Source organism: Columba livia, chromosome 19 (assembly GCF_036013475.1).
Source record: "Columba livia isolate bColLiv1 breed racing homer chromosome 19, bColLiv1.pat.W.v2, whole genome shotgun sequence".
Lineage (NCBI taxonomy): Eukaryota > Metazoa > Chordata > Aves > Columbiformes > Columbidae > Columba > Columba livia.
The window spans coordinates 11,493,517-11,511,621 of NC_088620.1; the positions used below are offsets into that span (position 1 = coordinate 11,493,517).

Below are 18,105 nucleotides of genomic sequence, written 5' to 3' on the forward strand. Positions count from 1 at the left end.
CTAAAGCTGGAAGACAAAGCCCAGTCCCACGGTGCCCCTCCCACGGGGACCATCCTGAGCGGGCCGAGCAGTGTCACTCCTGGCCTCTGCCGCTGCCCGCACACTTGCTGCTGTGGTGTGTGGGGAAAAGAAACGGCCTTGGCGCTCTGTAAGCTCGGCTCAACAGTGACTAAAACATCCGTGTGTTACTAACACTGTTCTCATCCCAAGGGCAATCCGTAGCATCATACAAGCATGAAGAAGTTTAACTCTATCGCAGATGAAACCGGCACACGTACGTACAGAACCAGTCTTCGTGCATAAATAAAGAACCCAGAATTAAATAATTTGTCTGAGCTCCCATCTCTTCCAATCTTCTCTGGAGCTGGGGATACAGCCCCATCAGGAAGAAAGGGTTAAGGAGCCAAAATCCCAGCTGCCACATGGAGGAGCTGCCGTGGGACCCAGAGGCTGCATCCTGCTGACTCAAGCAGGTGCTGCCTCTCTGCCGCCTGATTGTCATCAGAGCTGCTGCTTCCCTGGAGCCACGGACATGCAGGACATGGCCTCTTCAGTGCTGGTCTCTCCTCACTTCCACTGTCCTCTTGTGCTCCTGCATTTGTGCTGCGGCTAAGGTCTTGTGTACCTTGTGACAGTCCTGTTGTCGCTACAGTGGCATCCCTGTGGCTGTGGACAGGAGCAGGCCATGGGAAGCACTGTGTGAGATCTGGCCTCACTGCTGGCACCAGCGTGAGCACAGGGGCTCCTCAGGGCAGGGCCAGAAGGCTGGGTACCCTTCCAAAGCTGGTGTCAGGAATACACCCGAGAAGCTGCTCCCTCAGAGGGACTTTTGCTCTCTTGGGATGCCTAATGGAGTCACAGCAACAAGCTCAGAGTGCCAGGGTGATGTGTTAGGAACCAAAGGATGGGAAAATGCTTCTCTTTGTGGTGACACATGTCCATGCAGACAGCACCTGCCTTGGGTCTTATGCCAAATGCTATGTAAGGAGATTTCCAGGGACAGCATATGAGTCCCAACTCATAAAATGAGTGGCCAGCCAAAGAGGAGCCTCCCAGACAAAAAGGTGAACCTCAGTAGGTCATGGGCTAATGAGAAGAGAGGCTGTGAGGAGCCAGCAGGCAAAGGAACATAAGACTGGAGAGTGTTTCAGGACACCCTCTGGGAAAGGCCCTGGCTGGATCTAGTGCAGCCCTGTCCTGCCCTTTGTGCCATTAGAGACGCCCCACGGTCCTGTCCTTGGCTACTGAGCCAGCTGGGAAGACGCAAAGGGCTCAGCAGCGGTGATGCTCATCCAGCTGGGTCTGCTTCCCACCCCAACCAGCGTGGCCAGTGCAGAGTCACCCCACGACCCCAGGGCACCACAGCCCCTCGCTCTGCAGAGCAGCATCGCCAGATCAGGGCCCTGCGGGGAGCACGGGGAGGGAACCAGGACCAGCCAGAGCAGCCTGGACACCCTCACCTGGGGAAAGGGATGTCCCTGGAGAAGAGCAAGGGAGCGTTTCTGTGTCTGAAGGCTGGAATGCCGGAGAAAGAGAAACCTGTTTCCGCAGACGCTCATTTGGGGCTGACTGCTCTGCTGCTGGACCAGCACTCTCGTTCTGGCCTGGGGAGAGGGGCTGGCACTGAGGGGCACAGGCCGTCTGTGCTGGGCATCTCCTGGAGCTGACACCAGCAGTCCTGGATTTCCAGTGGTCTCCATGTCCTTGTGCCATGTCCAGGTCCAGCCCTGGTGCTGTGGGGGAGGCTGAGACCCGTCTGTGCCTCCAGCAGCTGCTGTGCCCTTCAGAGGGGCTGGGGCTGTGGGCTGAGTGCCCAGAGCTCTGCAGCCCCTGCGCTGGGCACAGCCGTGGGCCCAGCCCAGCCTGGGCTGCTCTGCTGGGCTGGGCTGGAGAGAAAGCCGGGGCTGTGGGAGAGCTGGGCAGGGGCTGGGCTGAGCTGGAAAGTGCTGGGAGAGGACACTCAGAGGACACAGCTGGCTGAGCTGCGTGACCATACAGGGGGAGGACGCGCTCCAGCGGGGTGAACTGCAGAGCCAGGACAGGCAAAGGCAGGAGGGAGGAGGCCGCTCTGTGCCCTTGGTGCACGGGCAGACTAGGAGGGTGCCCAGGACATTTGTCTCTCCCGTCGCCATTTCCGGCACTGCACGCCAGGTGCTGGGTCAGGTTTGCTCTCTGTCCATCTCCCTCCTCCCGCGGGACTCGGTGCCTGTGTCAGGGAACAGCCAGCCCTGCCAGAGCAACTCAGGCCTGGCACCAACACAAGGGATCAGAAGGAGAGTGTGGCAGTGGAACGAGAACAGCCCTGGAAGACCAAGCGCTGGTGCTCCCTGGCACTGCTGCCGTTCCCCGACTGTGTTCCCCTCTACCCATGCACACAAACTGTCCCTGCAGCTCCACAAAGGCCGTTGAGAAAGGATCTCAGGGAAAAAAATTGTCCTGGAAAGTCCTTTATTTCATTTAAAGACCCAGAGAGCAGGGCTCCTCATTTGCCCAGCCATTAGGTACGAAAACAAAAGCAGACAGTGAATCAGTAAAGGATGAAAACATGAACACAATTTTTAAATCGCACCATCACAACAAATAAAGAAGACAGGTCGAGCCTGCAGTGAGTTACATTAAGACTGCTATGCAGCGGATAAGGGGCAGTTTATTGCTTCAGAACAACATCCAGTCATCAGTTTCCACATGGAGCCGCACATAATATGAGGCCATATAGCTGAAATCAGCACGGAGAGAAGACTTTTGTAGGGAAGACTTTGAAGGGAGCAGCCTGACTTCATGCAGCTGAAAAGCAGAGAGCTCTCAGTGTGCTGAAGGGACGGGGAGAAGTGTCCTGGGGCGAACAGAAACCTGTGGATGACAGAAGGTGGGAGAGATGGGGTTTGCAGAGACTGGCAGGAGTCCTTCCCAGGGCTGAGCGGGATGAGCTTTGGACAGAAGGGAAAATAAAGCAGCTCTCAAGCGTGTTTTGGAGTTAGCGCCACTGTCACTAACAGGAGAAAGAGGACCGTGCTGTAAGGGAACTCCCTGTTCTTCAGGAGAAAAACCAAAGCTTTTCACATCCTTCCCAGCAGTTCTTTTCACTTGTCAAAGCAGGTGTAATTTTTCAGTAGTTTGCCTCTGGCATGAAGTTCTTCGAGCAGCGGTTTTGCTCTCAGGGCTATCCCTTTGTTTTAATGATATTTCAGGTGTATTTAAAGGTTACACCTCTTAGACAGAATTGCCTTTTTATGATGCCTGATCAATATATTTTCTCCCTGGTTTTGGTAAGAGGCTGAGAGGTAGAATATCACAGAATCACAGAATCACAGAATCAACTGGGTTGGAAAAGACCTCAGAGATCAACGAGTCCAACCCTTGGTCCAGCTCTAGTCCGTTTACTAGATCATGGCACTAAGTGCCATGTCCAATCTCAGTTTAAAAACCTCCAGGGACGGCGAGTCCAGCACCTCCCTGGGCAGCCATTCCAATGCCTGACCACTCTCTCTGTAAAGAATTTCTTTCTAATATCCAGACTAAATTTCCCCTGGCAGAGTGGCCCATGCCCCCTTGTCCTATTGCTAACTGCCTGGGAGAAGAGACCAATCCCCACCTGGCTATAACTTCCCTTCAGGTAGTTATAGAGAGTGATGAGGTCACCTCTAAGCCTCCTCTTCTCTAGACTAAACAACCCCAGCTCCCTCAGCCTCTCCCCATAGGTCTTATGTTCAAGTCCCTTCACTAGTCTTGTTGCTCTTCTCTGGACCCGCTCTAGCACTTCAATGTCTTTCCTGAACTGAGGGGCCCAGAACTGAACACAATACTCCAGGTGTGGCCTCACCAATGCAGAGTACAGGGGAAGGATCACTGCCCTTGTCCTGCTGACGACGCTATTTTTGATGCAGGACAGGATACCGTTGGCCTTCTTGGCCACCTGGGCACACTGTTGGCTCATGTTGAGCTTCCAGTCAATTAGTACCCCCAGGTCCCTTTCTGTCTGACTGTTCTGCAGCCACTCTCTGCCCAGCCTGGAGCGCTGCAGGGGGTTGTTGTGACCAAAGTGGAGCACCCGGCACTTGGCCTTATTGAACTTCATCCCATTGGAATCAGCCCATTTTTCCAGTCTATCCAGATCCCTCTGCAGAGCCCTCCTGCCTTCCAGCAGCTCCACACTCCCTCCCAACTTGGTGTCATCAGCAAATTTGCTGATGATGGTCTCAATCCCCTCATCTAAATCGTCAATAAAGATGTTAAACAGGACTGGACCCAACACTGACCCCTGGGGAACACCACTAGTGACTGGCCGCCAGCTGGATGCAGCCCCATTCACCAGCACTCTCTGGGCCCGGCCCTCCAGCCAGTTCTTAACCCAGCGTAGAGTACACTTGTCCAAGCCATGGGCTACCAGCTTTTGCAAGAGTATATTATGGGAGACAGTGTCAAAGGCCTTGCTGAAGTCCAGATAGACCACATCCACGGCTTTCCCCTCATCCACCAGGTGAGTCACCTGATCATAAAAGGAGATCAGGTTGGTCAGACAGGACCTGCCCCTCCTAAACCCATGCTGGCTGGGTCTGATCCCTTGTCCATCCTGAAGGTGCTGTGTGATTCCATTCAGGATGATCTGCTCCATAACCCTGCCAGGCACCGAGGTCAGGCTGACAGGCCTGGAGTTGCCAGGGTCAGCTCTGCAGCCCTTTTTGTGGACTGGGGTAACATTGGCCAATTTCCAATCATATGGGACCTCCCCAGTGAGCCAGGACTGTTGGAAGATGATGGAGAGCGGCTTGGCAAGTTCTTCTGCTAGCTCCCTCATCACCCTAGGATGGATCTCATCTGGTCCCATAGACTTGTGAGGATCCAGATGGCTCAGTAAATCACCAACTATTTCCTCCTGGAATACAAGGGGCCTATTTGGCTTCCTATCTCTGTCAACCACCTCCAGAGATGAGTTGTCCTGCGGGCCACCTGTCTTACTGGTAAAAACTGAGGCAAAGTAGGTATTAAGTACCTCAGCTTTCTCCTCATCTTTGTTAACTATATTTCCCTCAGAGTCCAACAGAGAATGGAGGTTTTCCTTGCCCCTCCTTTTGTTATTAACGTATTTGAAGAAGGACTTTTTATTATCCCTGACGGAATTGGCCAAATCAACTTCAAATTGCACTTTTGTTTCCCTGATTTTTTTTCTGCATGATCTAGCTATTTCCATAAATTCTTCATAAGTAACCAGCCCTTTTCTCCACAGTCAGTAAAGTCTCTTTTTATTTCTGATTTCATTCAGAATCTCCCTGTTTAGCCAAGCCGGTTGTCTCCCCCGCTGGCTAGCCTTTTGGCACACTGGTATAGCCTGTTCCTGTGCACTCAAAACCACCTGCTTGAATCATGTCCAACCCTCCTGGGCCCCCTTGTTTTCAAGCATTGTTTCCCAGGGTATGCTCTGAACTAGACTTCTGAATAGGCAAAAATCTGCCCTCCGGAAGTCCAGCGTGGAGGTTTTGTTAATGGTTCTCCCTGCATCTCTGAGTATTGAAAAGTCTATTATTTCATGGTCGCTATGCCCCAGGCGGCCTCCAAGCACTACATCTTCCACCAGCCCTTCTCTGTTTGTAAACAGTAGGTCTAGCGGGGTCTTGCCCCTGATGGGCTCATTTACCAGCTGATGAAGGAAATTGTCCTCTATACACTCTAGGAACTTCCTAGACTGCCTCTTCTGTGCAGTACTGAGCTCCCAGCAGATATCCGGCAGGTTAAAGTCACCCACAAGAACAAGGGCCGTTGATTTTGAGACATCTGCCAGCTGCTTGTAGAATAATTCATCTCCTTCATTGTCCTGGTTGGGCGGTCACCCACGAGGATGTCAGCCTTGTTGGACTTCCCCCTGATTCTGGTCCACAGGCACTCAACCTTGTCACTGCTGACCTCAAGTTTAACAGAGTCGAGTGACTCTCTAACATATAAAGCCACCCCTCCACCTCTCCTACCCTGCCCGTCTTTTCTGAAGAGCTTGTAGCCACACATAGCAGCACTGCAGTCATATGAGTCATCCCACCATGTTTCTGTGATGGCAACTATGTCATAGCTTTCCTGCTGCACGATGGCTTCCAGCTCCTCTTGTTTGTTGCCCATACTGCGTGCATTAGTGTACACGCACTTCAATTGGGCTGCTGATTTCCCTCTTATTCGGGCTTTCCATCCTTAGGCGGATCTTTGGATAGCCCGGTTTCAATCCCTTCCCCCTTCAAACCTAGTTTAAAGCCCTCCTGATCAGCCCTGCAAACTTACGGGCTATAGTCCTCTTGCTCTCCCTAGAAGGTTGAAGCCCATCTGATTTGAGGAGACTAGGTACCACGGAGCTTGCCCCGTGGTCAAAAAACCCAACATTTTGATGGTGACACCAATCCTTAAGCCACCTGTTGATGAGACGGGCTTTTCTGCTCCTCTCTTTATTTAGCTCCTCATCCATCCCAGCTAGCACAGGAACTGAGGCAAATATTGCTCACTAGAACACTTGCTTCTGGGCATCAGACAAAAGTGTAGCCATTGATGGTAAGAAGTATGTTGCTCTATGAAAAGCTTAATGACCAGTCTTAGGAAGCATTTGGCTGTAATGAGGTTCAGCCCTCCACAGATGCAGTTCACGCAGTAGAATTCGGTGGGTGAAGCTGGCGTCTGTCTCCCCGAGCAGGGAAAGGACAGGACGCCCTCCTGCCCACACTGGGCCCATACGGGCAGGTCCACAGCAGCCAGCGTGGGGCAGGAGCAAGTACGCAGCCAAAGCGGGTGCTGAGGCACACGTGTGCTCTGCACAGAGCTCCGTGTGTCCCGGCTCCTCTCACCTTCTTTGTGGAGAGCAAAGCAACAGAATGATGTTGGGAGTGGCCCCTGGCTCCCGCGGGGCTCAGCTCTTGTGCAGCCAGCGCTCAGGGCCACGGCAAAAACACCTGTAAGGGGGCAAGCGGGACCGGCTGTAGTTCAGCTGAAAGGGTCAGGGTAGGGTGTGATTTCTGCTTCCCTGTTGACTTTTCTCTGGCACAAAAGCACACAAATAATCCAGAGAAGCATTCTGCTGGAAACACAGCCATGAGCAAGGCTAGGGTGAAACCTTTTTCGGTATTTTTGATGAAATCAACATTCTACCTTTTGATCTACCACTACAAAATTTATACTTTGCATAGGATAAGTGGAAGGACAAAACAGAAAATATATATGATGTGGTTGTGATGCTTTTAATTATATTCCTTTCACTGGAAGGGTATGAAATACCTGTAAAAATAAAACTGGATGCAATATAATATGAAGCTAGAGTGGGGACTATGGAAGGGGTTATAATACCCCTATTTGTCAAAAAATAAGACAGGGTCTTGTATTGATTTTTGCTCCAAGAGATGCATTAGGGCTTATTTTCAGGGGATGTCTTCTTTTCCATGAACAACAATCTACATTTATTCTTGAACAAATAATCAACATTTATTCAAATATAGTCATATCATCACATTCTGGAACTCTCCAAACCCTGAATTCCATAATGAATTTCTTGTGACTCTGTTTCGTTTAGAACCATTGGCCCAAATCTCTCACGTCTATCAATAGTGGTTTCCCTAAACACCCTGCTCATAGCGCATTGACAGCGCAACTGTCGTGATTTTATCCCATGAGCTTCACCCTGGTCACCACCTCTCGCAGTCCGGCTTCACAGAGTTTCCACGCTGATTTCCCTCCATTCTATTTTCAATGTAGTCAATAATTTCCATGTGCAATTGGTCCTTGAAGAGCTTGTTTATTGCAATATCAGGAGTCTGGAGATGGGCAGTCATTCCCGCGGGAACCTTTATTTGGTTGTTTTTCTCTTTTGAAGAAGTTATTTGTGTCCTCAGCTGTCCGTGCTGGCTGGATTCCAGACTAGCAGAGCTCTTCGGCCACCTTGCAAAACAAGCAGCAGCATTAAATCAACCTGGTTCCTTATAACTGCTTGTGTGCATCTTTTTCAGTTTCAAGAATATAAATGCCTGAAACACTTTCAACTTGTCCTTCTTGCTCTCAGTAATGATGAGAGGTGGGGCTTTATTTCCGTCCAGATGAATTGCCAAAATACAAGTAACACGTGCACTTTCATAACCAGGGGAGGGAATGTAGACTGAGGAGGCACCCGGCTGGCCGACTGTCGTGCGAGATCCTTGGCCCATAAACTCTGCAGTTGCATCCCCAGCAATCCTGGTGGAAGGTTGGTATTTAGAAAAGCCGATGCCATCAACAACGAACTTGAATGCAAGTGCACGTTTAGTAACTTCAGCATCTTCCAGCTTAGACAGTGTTGCTGATCGGCTTAGAGACAGTTCCCATTGCTGGAGGGACCGTCCGGCCAGTGCTGCGATGCTTTGAGTTCTTCTGGGGATATTTCTAACTGTGGCGCCATTGCAAAGACAAATTCTTGCGCGTCAGCCCTGCACACAGCCAAAGCCTTTGCCAATCTGGGTGTGTTGGCGCTCGCCAGCCTGTATTGTTTTGGTTCTTGTGGCATCTTCTGAGTGCGATTCTTTTGGGGGTGTCTGTTTTTCTTGGTGAAGGTCTGTCTGTCCTGCTGCATTCTATTGCCAATTAATTTTACTTTTTTACAAGTGTAGCTACCTGGACACTATTTAAATTGACTTTTTTTATGAAATGTAACCAGGGCTTATTTTTTGAGTAGGGCTTGTGTTTCGAACATCCTCAACAATCTCAAAAAATCAGACCAGGGCTTCTTTTCGGTGTAGGTCTCATTTTCAGGGAAAAAGGGTAGAGATGGCTACAGCTGTATACAACATAAAATAGATTCTGTATCAAGTGTTTGAACCCGAACCTTTTTCCTTACACTCTCTTCATAATTTTTAAGACAGTTTTGGTATTTTTCCGGGCAAAGGGTTTCAATGTCATGTTTTTGAATGAAATCAAAAGTCCCACATCCAACAACTTCTCCTGCTTCTCCCACTTCCTCAGAGGCTCATGTCTGATGAAGTAATGATCTAATAAGCTCTAAGTGATCAACCTATCTAATAATTATCTTTATGCAAGAGCATTTTTTAAAATACACTTTATGAACCAGAGGAGGTGATTTTCATACTTCTCTCTCATGTCTTTGATGCTGCTCACACTAAACGAAGTGAAAGCTGCTGTCTGGTGGTTTAAGCTTTTGTGTGCTGCTGAATGATGACAAACACCAGCAGATACCCCATGTGTGCTGTGCGAAAACCGTGAAGCTTTTGGTTCTTGGCTGATCTGGAACAGGATCTCACTTTCACGCTGTAGAACTGTCAATAGCGGCTTCTCCAGTCAGAAATGAGTCACATTGCGTGTGCACATTTGCAGGCGGTGGTCGAGCTCCTCGAACACGGGGCTGACCCCAACCTGCCGTTGAGCAGAGCGGTGGGAAGTGCCCTGTGTGCGGCCGTGAGCACAGCGTACGAACAGCAGAGAACAGCAGCGCAGAGGATCGCCTTGGTGAGACTACTTCTGGGGCTTGATGGGGTTTTTTAAGCTTCAGGAAAACAGTGATTTTTGTCAGTGCACTGAATCCCAGTTCTCTTTAATGAGTAAGCCGATTTTTTTCCTAGAACAATGAATTTGTGTCTGTTCCTAATGCTGTTTGTTTCTGTCCTGAGGAGCAGAGGTTTTGTATGGAAATTCATTTTAATGTTTGAGTAAAGAGGATGATAACCTCCGTGTCTAGAAGAAGAAAAACTACATTAAAGTCAGATGGAATGTTTGTAGTGCCCACAACCCCGTCAAATCTGACTGTCGCTTTGTTTAAAAACTCAATCAGCATCCATGTGAAGAGAAACACTCTGTGTTTGGTTGTTGCTGTGGAGTGGTCGATGACAATGCACTTTCTCCTCTCTTGTGAGGCCAGTAGCCGTGTTTGGCCCGTGCAATCCGGTTTCTGTCCTCAGCCCGGGCTGATCTCGGGGGTCAGGACGCTGCAGCTGAGGCTCTGGTGTGGAGCCGGTTCCCCCGCTGGGTTCTGTTCTCCCCCTTCCTCACTAGTTGTCGCGGCTTCATTTGTCACTGCAGGATTGGGAGATGTCTCGAAACAAAAAACAACTGCCTGCAAGAAGGTTTTACCTAAAAAAGAGATATGACAATTTGTCAACAGCCGTAAAGGGACAAAGAAACGTGTGGTTCAGTGCGCAGAACAGTCTCACAAATAGAGATGAGGCTCTGATGCCCGGTCCTGTCTCTTTAGCTCTGGTGTGATCACAGTTTTTTTGGGAAGGTTTTCTTTTTACTTGGATGTACAATGATTTGCTTTCTGCAGGTTGATAAACTGCTTGAAGCTGGCGCCAATATCCTTGCACCGGTTCCTCTTCGGGAAGGACAGACCAAAGCTGTGGGAACAGCTGTTGACTATGCCTATTTTAAATATTATCAGGTATGACTTCAGCAAGTACTGTGCATTCGCATCCATTCAAATACATGGCCTGTTGTGTCCTGATTAATTGTCTAAAGCCTTCTGCAGAGGCTTTCATGGAAATTTGCTTTTTCCCTTCATTTGTTGTGAGACTTGGTTCAGCACCAGGAGCAGCGTTAATCACTTAAGTCTGAACACCTCTAGCAGTTTTGCCTGTGAAGACAATCCTTCCTGTCACACATTATAGAAAGATTCCATCCATCATTGGATTGGAAAGAGTTAACCGTAATCTCAAACCCAGGCATTAAAACCAAAAGTCACGTGTGTTTCTGTGAGGCTGTAATCAAATCAGGTGAAGTTATTATGGCTTGTGTGGTATGTTGTAAGCGATGACAGGACATTATTGATCAAACTTGAAAATAATGGATTTTCTAAATAAAATATATATTTAAGTAAACATGTATAAAAATATTAATTATATAATATATGCTATACATTGTACATAAAATAACTAATATATATATATTTACTAAATAAATAAATGGACTTACTAAAGTCGTCCTTAATCACTTGTTAATGCCTTAGAAAAAGAATCTTACTATGAAGTATAACTAATAAATTTCTATTTTTTTTTCTGGATATGTTAGTTTAAAAAACGTTTTAAAGGCCTGGGATTGTGTGACACTTCTAATCAGAACTAACATAAGGTCGTTTTTAATAGCTGGCTTATTAACAAGAAGGCTTACATGGTAAGCAGATCGCTTACCTCTGGAGTACGAACAGTTGTTCTGAAAAGGACAAAAGTAGCGGTGCACCCTGTTCATGGAGCGGCCTGGCGAGAGCTGAGGGGGGTTTGCATCTCACACCGATCTTCTGCGTAGACATTAAATTGCAATTTCTTTGCTTGCAACCACAGCTGATCGTCAAACAGGAAAAGAATTAAATTAAGCTATTTATAGCTGTAATCACAGCTCAGACTTGACCACCATACTTACCTTCCTGCCTTGCTCCGGACTCTTGCTTGTGCTCTCCTTCCTGGCACTTGCTACAGGGTAGTGGTTTGGGCATTGAGGGCCAGAGCCTGCACAATCCATGCCCTCTGGCTGCTCATTCCAATAAATTCTGTGGTGCTTCCTGAGGTGCTGGGGAGGAGCTCTGCACAACGAGGGCAGCATCCCCAGGAGACTTTCAAGGCCAGGCTGGGCGGGGCTCTGAGCAACCCGATCTAGTTGAGATGTCCCTGCCCATTGCAGGGGTTGGACTAGATGACCTTTAAAGGTCTCTTCCAACCCAAAATGTTCTATGGGTCCCCCTTGAACAAACACTTGAAAATTGTTTAGTTGTTGACCACTCAACAAACTGATAAATGGAACAACTTGAATGTCGGACGTGGACACGTCCTGTGCCCAGTGTCACTGACTGAGCTCCACGCCAGGACCCAGCAGGGATGATGCTGTGCTTTTAGAACAGCTTGGCTTTAACTCGGAAGTACTTGTGTGTTAGTGTCCCCATGCACCGGGGGATTAACTCCTGGCATGTTGCAGGATACGAGAATTGCTCACACACCGTACCACGTACTGTCAGCATCTGAGCAGGAGGTTCTTCAAACACGCCGATCGCTGCTGGAACACATTACAGTGAAGCTCCGTGAGTGTGTCATCCTGAAAGAGAAAGAGTGGGATCAAGAAAAGTTGAGAAGATCCAAGAAATGTGAGTTCAAGTTTCAGAATAGCTCGAGATTAAGTGTACCATCACCTGCTGTGAAGGGGCATTTATTGTTGTCATTCCAGTGTTACTGTCTGAAAAGGTTACTCCTGATAAAATCGGCTCCTACATATGTGGTAGGGGATGCAGAGGTTCTGCAGACATTAACAAGACATTGTGAAGAAAATCTGAGATCAGTGCCTGTCAGCTGCTTCCTGGTAAATCCTTGCGCAAGATCCATTACCATGTGTTAAACAGCGATTGAGGAGCTCGCTCCTCTTTCTTTACATCTTTGTGTTGGGTGTGGGTAGCAGGACATCTATCAGGACTGTGGCCATCTAGTGTATTTTAATTCCTTATGGCAACTTACTCCCATTGTATAATATCAATGCTCTTCTGCTATTAGAGTAGCAACAATGAATACACAAATTAAGATGATTTGAGTTACATTCTCAGTGGCGTTCAAATCTGTGATGGAATCAGGCTCAGCGTCCAAGCTCCCGAATACCAGACTTTGGGGCAGAAGGTGTTTCACTTGGGAAGTGAACCCTGAATATAAGATCGTTACCCTTGCAGTTTGACATCACCAGTGACTCTGCGGCTTGGCAGGAGCAGGAAGTAAATTGTCTGTATAATTCCTTTCTCTTGGCTGTGATGTAGCAACTTGTCTCCTTTTTCCTTGGCTTCTGAAGCTTGTTGGTGGAAGACGCATTTTATTCTGTAGATTCAAATGTTACACGGTGGACAGAGCCAAGCAGACTTTTAATGAAGGAGGAGAATACTGATTTTTGTTTTCCCTCTGCCCTCTCGTGCTGGTGTAGTGGATTCAGCTGTTCACACACGTGTTTCAAAGAAGAAAGGAGGCAGCCTTTGTGTGGAAGAAGTGAGGTAGGGCAAAGATACTGCACCATGCATTGTCTGTTCTTAGTCAAAAATACTATGCCCTGTTGTTTTTTTGCTTTTTTCTTTTTCCTCATTGTAACTATTGTCACTGTGCCTTTGTCTCCTTTCTCATTTTCCTCTCTCATCTATGCAGACTCACCAGCTGCAGTTTGCTTCTTTCTCTGCTCTGATCACATCGCTCCTTTCCAGCTCCGCACTTTGCCGTGAGAGCCTGCACAATATTCAGTCTTCCTGTGGGACGCAGTGTGTCCTTGTGCTTTAAACCAATTAATGACATCAGTAGCTTTGAGTAGCGTGCAAATGATGAGAAATAGACCCACACAAATTTTGTGGCTTACAATTCTCCAGAAACTGCAGGAACAACTTGTACAATTTGGGTGTAATTTTGAGGTAGCATTTTTGCTGAATTGAGATGGATCAATAATAGCATAAGATGCAGAAATAGCCAGAAGAACAGAAAGTGAACTAAAATAAAACCTGAAAGGTTAAAGTCACGCACAAAGATTTTACAAATAGATCTCAGGGATGACGCACAGAGACTGATGAAACCTTGGTGAAACTTGCCAGCTATTGGGAAAGGATTTGTAAATGCTTTTTAAAAGGCTGTAAATGCACAGCCCAGCTTGCACTTCACTCTGACATTGAGTTTCCCAGACCTGCTGGACACGTCAGCCCAAGCACTGGGTTTGACGTTCCAGCTTTGGAATAACTGTTGCAGTGCAGTGGTCTGTGGGTGTCCCTGTTTGTCTCTGCAGGATTCCAGGGGGTTCTGTGAGGGCTTTTTTAGGTTCACCAGCATGGCTTTGTTGTCTCTGGCCGTATGTAGTCTGGTCTGCCTCTCAGTTTGAAAGGGCCACGTCCAGACCCAGCGTCAGGAGCGCACTGAAGCACGGCGAGCGTCGCTGCTCGGTGTCAGCGCGGGGCTGTTGGTTTGGCTGTGTTCCTCACTAGGACACTTGGCTTTTCCGGGGCTGTTTCTGGGGCTGGTTTAGCAGCGGGTGTGCAGCCCGTTCCTCACGGACTCCTGTGCTAAACTACAGCATCCTGTTTCTTTATTGTTGAATATTATTTATATATTGTAACCATTTTGATTTAGTTTTACCGTGATCTGCAAACATGCTTGAGGAAAACCCTAAACAAACAGTAATGTGCTTTCATTTTACAACCACCTTTGCTCTAGACTACCATTCTTCAAGTACTGCTACCAGTGTGGCCGCTCGGTCGGTGTTCAGCTGTTGCCGTGCACGCGTTGTCACGAAGTCTTCACCTGCAGTGAGACCTGCAGAAGGAACGCCTGGAGCCAGCGGCACAGGCAGGAGTGCTCGGGGTCGCTGGGTAAGTCCCGTGTGGTTCCTGTGTGGGTGCAGTGGTCCGTGTGTGTGCACTGACCTGATGTGTCTTCCGTGTAACAGACCAGTAAAAGGTGTTTTATGGAGGAATATAAATGAAAAAGTTGAGTTCATTCACTGGAATAGCTGTGTTTTTTGTAAACCCACCAGCTTTAGGAGAGATGCTACTGTGTCGTTACTCTCAGTTTCAAGGGAGAAGAATCTCTGGGGTGAATACAGGTCAAAGGAAACACGCCTAGTTACCATCGACATCAATAGATGACATTGCAGGGCGAAGGATCACAAGAGATCGCAGAAGCTAGGCAGAGTGGAGTTTTCTGTACAAACTCCTTAATCATCTCTGTGTGTATATTAGAAGATAAACCAATGAGATTTCTGACTTTTATGCATTAAATTGTTGATAACACACTACTGTGATTCTTGGAAGCCACACTTGTGCTGCTAAAAATGAAGCCACATTACACACACAACACACTACATAGCAGAAGACTAGTGTGGTAGAAATTATACAGTTTTAATTCTATAACAGATTGAATGAGAAATCTGTCCCATGTGGAGAGGGGTGCAGAACTGCTGAAAAGCACAGGCTGCCTGGAGCTTTTAAATTGGAATACATGTAAAACCTTGTGTGTTGGGGACAGTGAGGTCTCTCCCACTGGAGACAAGTTATATCAAGCATACGTGCTGACCGGTAGGGGCTCTGAATAGAATCACGCTACTTAGAATAGAATAGAATAGAATAGAATAGAATAGAATAGAATAGAATAGAATAGAATACAACACAATACAATACCATAGAATACAATACAATACAATAGGACTAGAAATAAAACTACAAGGACAAATGGTTGATAATATGGCAGCTGTACACTGGAAGACTTAAACATGCAAAAATTACATTCATTCAGAATGCAGCATTTTACTATCTTGTCTTTAAAAAGACAGGGTAGGGATGCAGGTGGGTTATACTAGGATGCTAATTAGTAATTACTTAAGTCACTGCTTATTTTGGTAGCAATTCCTTTCCTGTATGGCAAACGCCAAATTTCATTCAATTCAGATTCAGTGAATTAAATTCAGAACAAGTGTGAATGTCTTTCTGTAGACACATTTTTTCTCAGCAATGAAGACATTTCTTTTTAAGTAGTGCCTTCTTTTCCAGTTAATTTTGAGGTAGAAAGGTGCTTTGGTGGTTTTTGTTGTAGCTTGGTTGGTTCGTTTTGTCTTTTCTCTGCCATGTTTATTGTTAATTTAAAAGGACCCGAAAACCCCTGACTCAGACCAGCTGGAGCAACTCGGTCTGTTGCTCTGGGAGCCTCTGGTGCCCTCTGCCCTGTTTCCTCATTCCTGTGCTTTTCACTCTATGGAAATGCAATTAACATTTATTTCGTAGCTTATGAGCAAAACTCTCCATGTTTGAGCCCTGGTGGGATTAATAAATTCTCAGACATGTTTACTAGAAGAAACAAGTGTCATTTGCACTCCCGTGTGTGGTCATTGTTCGTTAGGAGGTTCATAGTTGAGCCATAACTACCTGAGAGTCGTGTCTGGTGATGTTGTATTTGATAAACTGTGCCAAAATGGGAACTTTCTCAAGTCTTGTACCGGCTTCCAGTTCATTATTCCAGAGAAACCAAAGGTCACCCACAGAAATATGGGCAGGTTTGTTGTTCCTTTTATTTTATTTTGTTTTCCAGAGAAGCGTACAAGTCAAGCAGCTCTGGACGCGAGCAGGGCAGGATTGAAAAAGAATGTCACTGGCAAAAAGGGGGAAAAGGGAAGAGAAGGAAAAGAGGACAGAAGAGGTGGAACAAAGAGTAAAGCTGGGACTGGAGGAAGAGAGCGGCACAGGAAGAACAACTGACTTGTTTCATGTTGCTCCTGCTGTTGTGAGGACAGGTGTTAATACCGCTGCACTTTGTGTGTTGTATTCCACTTCTACTGAAGTTAAGTGATCTGATGTGTTTTGAGAAACTAAACCCAAAGCATCTCCCTAAGATACCATGTGGCTCAAGGATGATAATGCCATCAAAAAGCAGTGTGCGTTACGTATTTAAGTAAATGTCTTCAGTTAGAAGTACAGTGAACCTCAGATTGATTTTAATTGTATAATGCTACATATATGTTTTAAAAAGCAATATTGCCCATTATTAAACTTCATTACGACTATTCCCTCCTGTGGGAAACACAGGGCCTGTTTGGCAACTGGACTTGCTCTCTAGGGAGTTATTTTGCTTCATGGGGGGCTCAGATCTGGGATCCTGGGGAGAGTTTGCTGAGGACTGTTCAACCCTTAGACTGTTACCCCTTGATTTAGCCCACATGGGCACTGACAATCCTGCCAGGAAAGTCTCCGAGCATATAAAATGTGACCATGTGGCTCTGGGGGTGAGAGTCAAGGTCAAGGGGGCCCAGATGGTTTTCTCCTTGATCCAAGTGGAAAGGCTTAAGGAAGAGTGGCTGGGTCTTGAAGTTCAGCACCTTGTTGTGCAGCTGTGTCACTGACCATGGTTTGACTTTAAAACCACAGGACCACACAGGGGGTCAAGGACCGGTGGGGAGGGGTGGAATCCATCTGACAAAGTCACCAGCTGGCCAGCTTGAGGAGACTAAGAATAATAGGAGGGAAATGATGGCCCACATTCACGTGAGAAAGTGGTGGACTGGCCTGGTAAGCAAAGGTGTAGATTGATGCGGTTGAGAGTCCTCCAGGTGAACAGAGCGAGCGGAATGGGGCCCACCTGTCAGCGACGTGCTGAGAGGACACCAGGGGTAGCTCGTCTTGAGAAACCAGCGCGACTGTTACACCCCGTGGAACCCCCGCCCACAGCAAAAGCCACACGCTCCCCCAGCGGGACGGGGCAGGATCGGGAAACTAAAGGCAACCTGGGCTGAGGTAAGAACAGTTCAATGGAACAGCGGAAAAAGAAACAAAGCAAACCAAACCAAACCCACCAAACAAAAAACCCCACCACAGTAACAACAACGATGAAAGAATATACAAAGCAATGGATATACAGCACAACCTCTTGAAGAGAAGCTGCCAAATTCATGTATACTATGATTAAAAAACGTACCCATCATTAACCAATTGATACGAGATCAATGCTTTCTGACCACCTGCAAAACGAGGGGATATTTTTCAAGTTTTAGATCCTTCTGCAAGACAAGAGGGAGACAGAAGATTAAGTGACTCATTGTTTAGAAGCAGAGTGCTTAGTTTGTATTTTACTAATAATTAATGGACGTATTTTAAGAAAAAACAATTATAACTAACATCATCAATTATTTCTTAGTATAGATGTATGTCAAATTTTTCAAAAATTGTAATGCATATGTAATAATTATGTGAATATAAGCAATACAAGAGCATCCAGTCGCTGGAGCACTGATGGAGGATGATCCCCAGCGCTGACAAAATAAAGAACGCTGCTTCACAGTGTAACTGACTCTGCTGTTCAGTCTATTTCTTCGTTTTGCTCTCCCCACGTGGCGATCCTGCCGCTGCCTCCTCCAGAGCTGCAGGTGGATTCCTGCCTGCGGCCTGTGCTGGAACCAGCACCAAACCACACGGGCCAGAGAGAAGCGAGAGCGTCCGGACTCCCCTGCTCCGAGAGAGCCCCCCCGGGCAGCCCCAGCACCGGCACGACCCACGACCCACTCAGGTACCGAACGGCCCTCGGCTAGTTCTGGGGCTGCTGTTGCGGCTGCGTCACCCCAAGGTGCTTGTGGAAATGAACCCTCTCGGGTGACCCAGCAGAATTCTGAACAGCCAGATCCTCGTTTTTG

At 47.4% G+C, this 18,105-nt stretch overlaps 1 protein-coding gene across 1 annotated transcript; it reads left to right on the plus strand.

Annotated features, from left to right (window-relative positions):
- Nucleotides 1–9,136: 9,136 nt before the first annotated feature.
- Nucleotides 9,137–17,905, plus strand: LOC135575870 (ankyrin repeat and MYND domain-containing protein 1-like). The gene is made up of 6 exons (XM_065036255.1): nt 9,137–9,453; nt 10,268–10,381; nt 11,905–12,070; nt 12,886–12,952; nt 14,148–14,302; nt 16,014–17,905. The coding sequence occupies exons 1-6, from the start codon at nt 9,292–9,294 to the stop codon at nt 16,178–16,180; spliced, it is 831 nt and encodes a 276-aa protein (XP_064892327.1). The 5' UTR covers nt 9,137–9,291; the 3' UTR covers nt 16,181–17,905.
- Nucleotides 17,906–18,105: the final 200 nt, after the last annotated feature.

Excerpts from the sequence above, each read along its gene's own strand:
- LOC135575870 (XM_065036255.1), top strand. The coding sequence starts at position 9,292 with ATGAGTCACATTGCGTGTGCACATTTGCAGGCGGTGGTCGAGCTCCTC. Across the intron at positions 9,454-10,267 it reads CAGCGCAGAGGATCGCCTTG|GTTGATAAACTGCTTGAAGC; the intron begins GTGAGACTACTT and ends TGCTTTCTGCAG. Across the intron at positions 14,303-16,013 it reads GGAGTGCTCGGGGTCGCTGG|AGAAGCGTACAAGTCAAGCA; the intron begins GTAAGTCCCGTG and ends TTTGTTTTCCAG.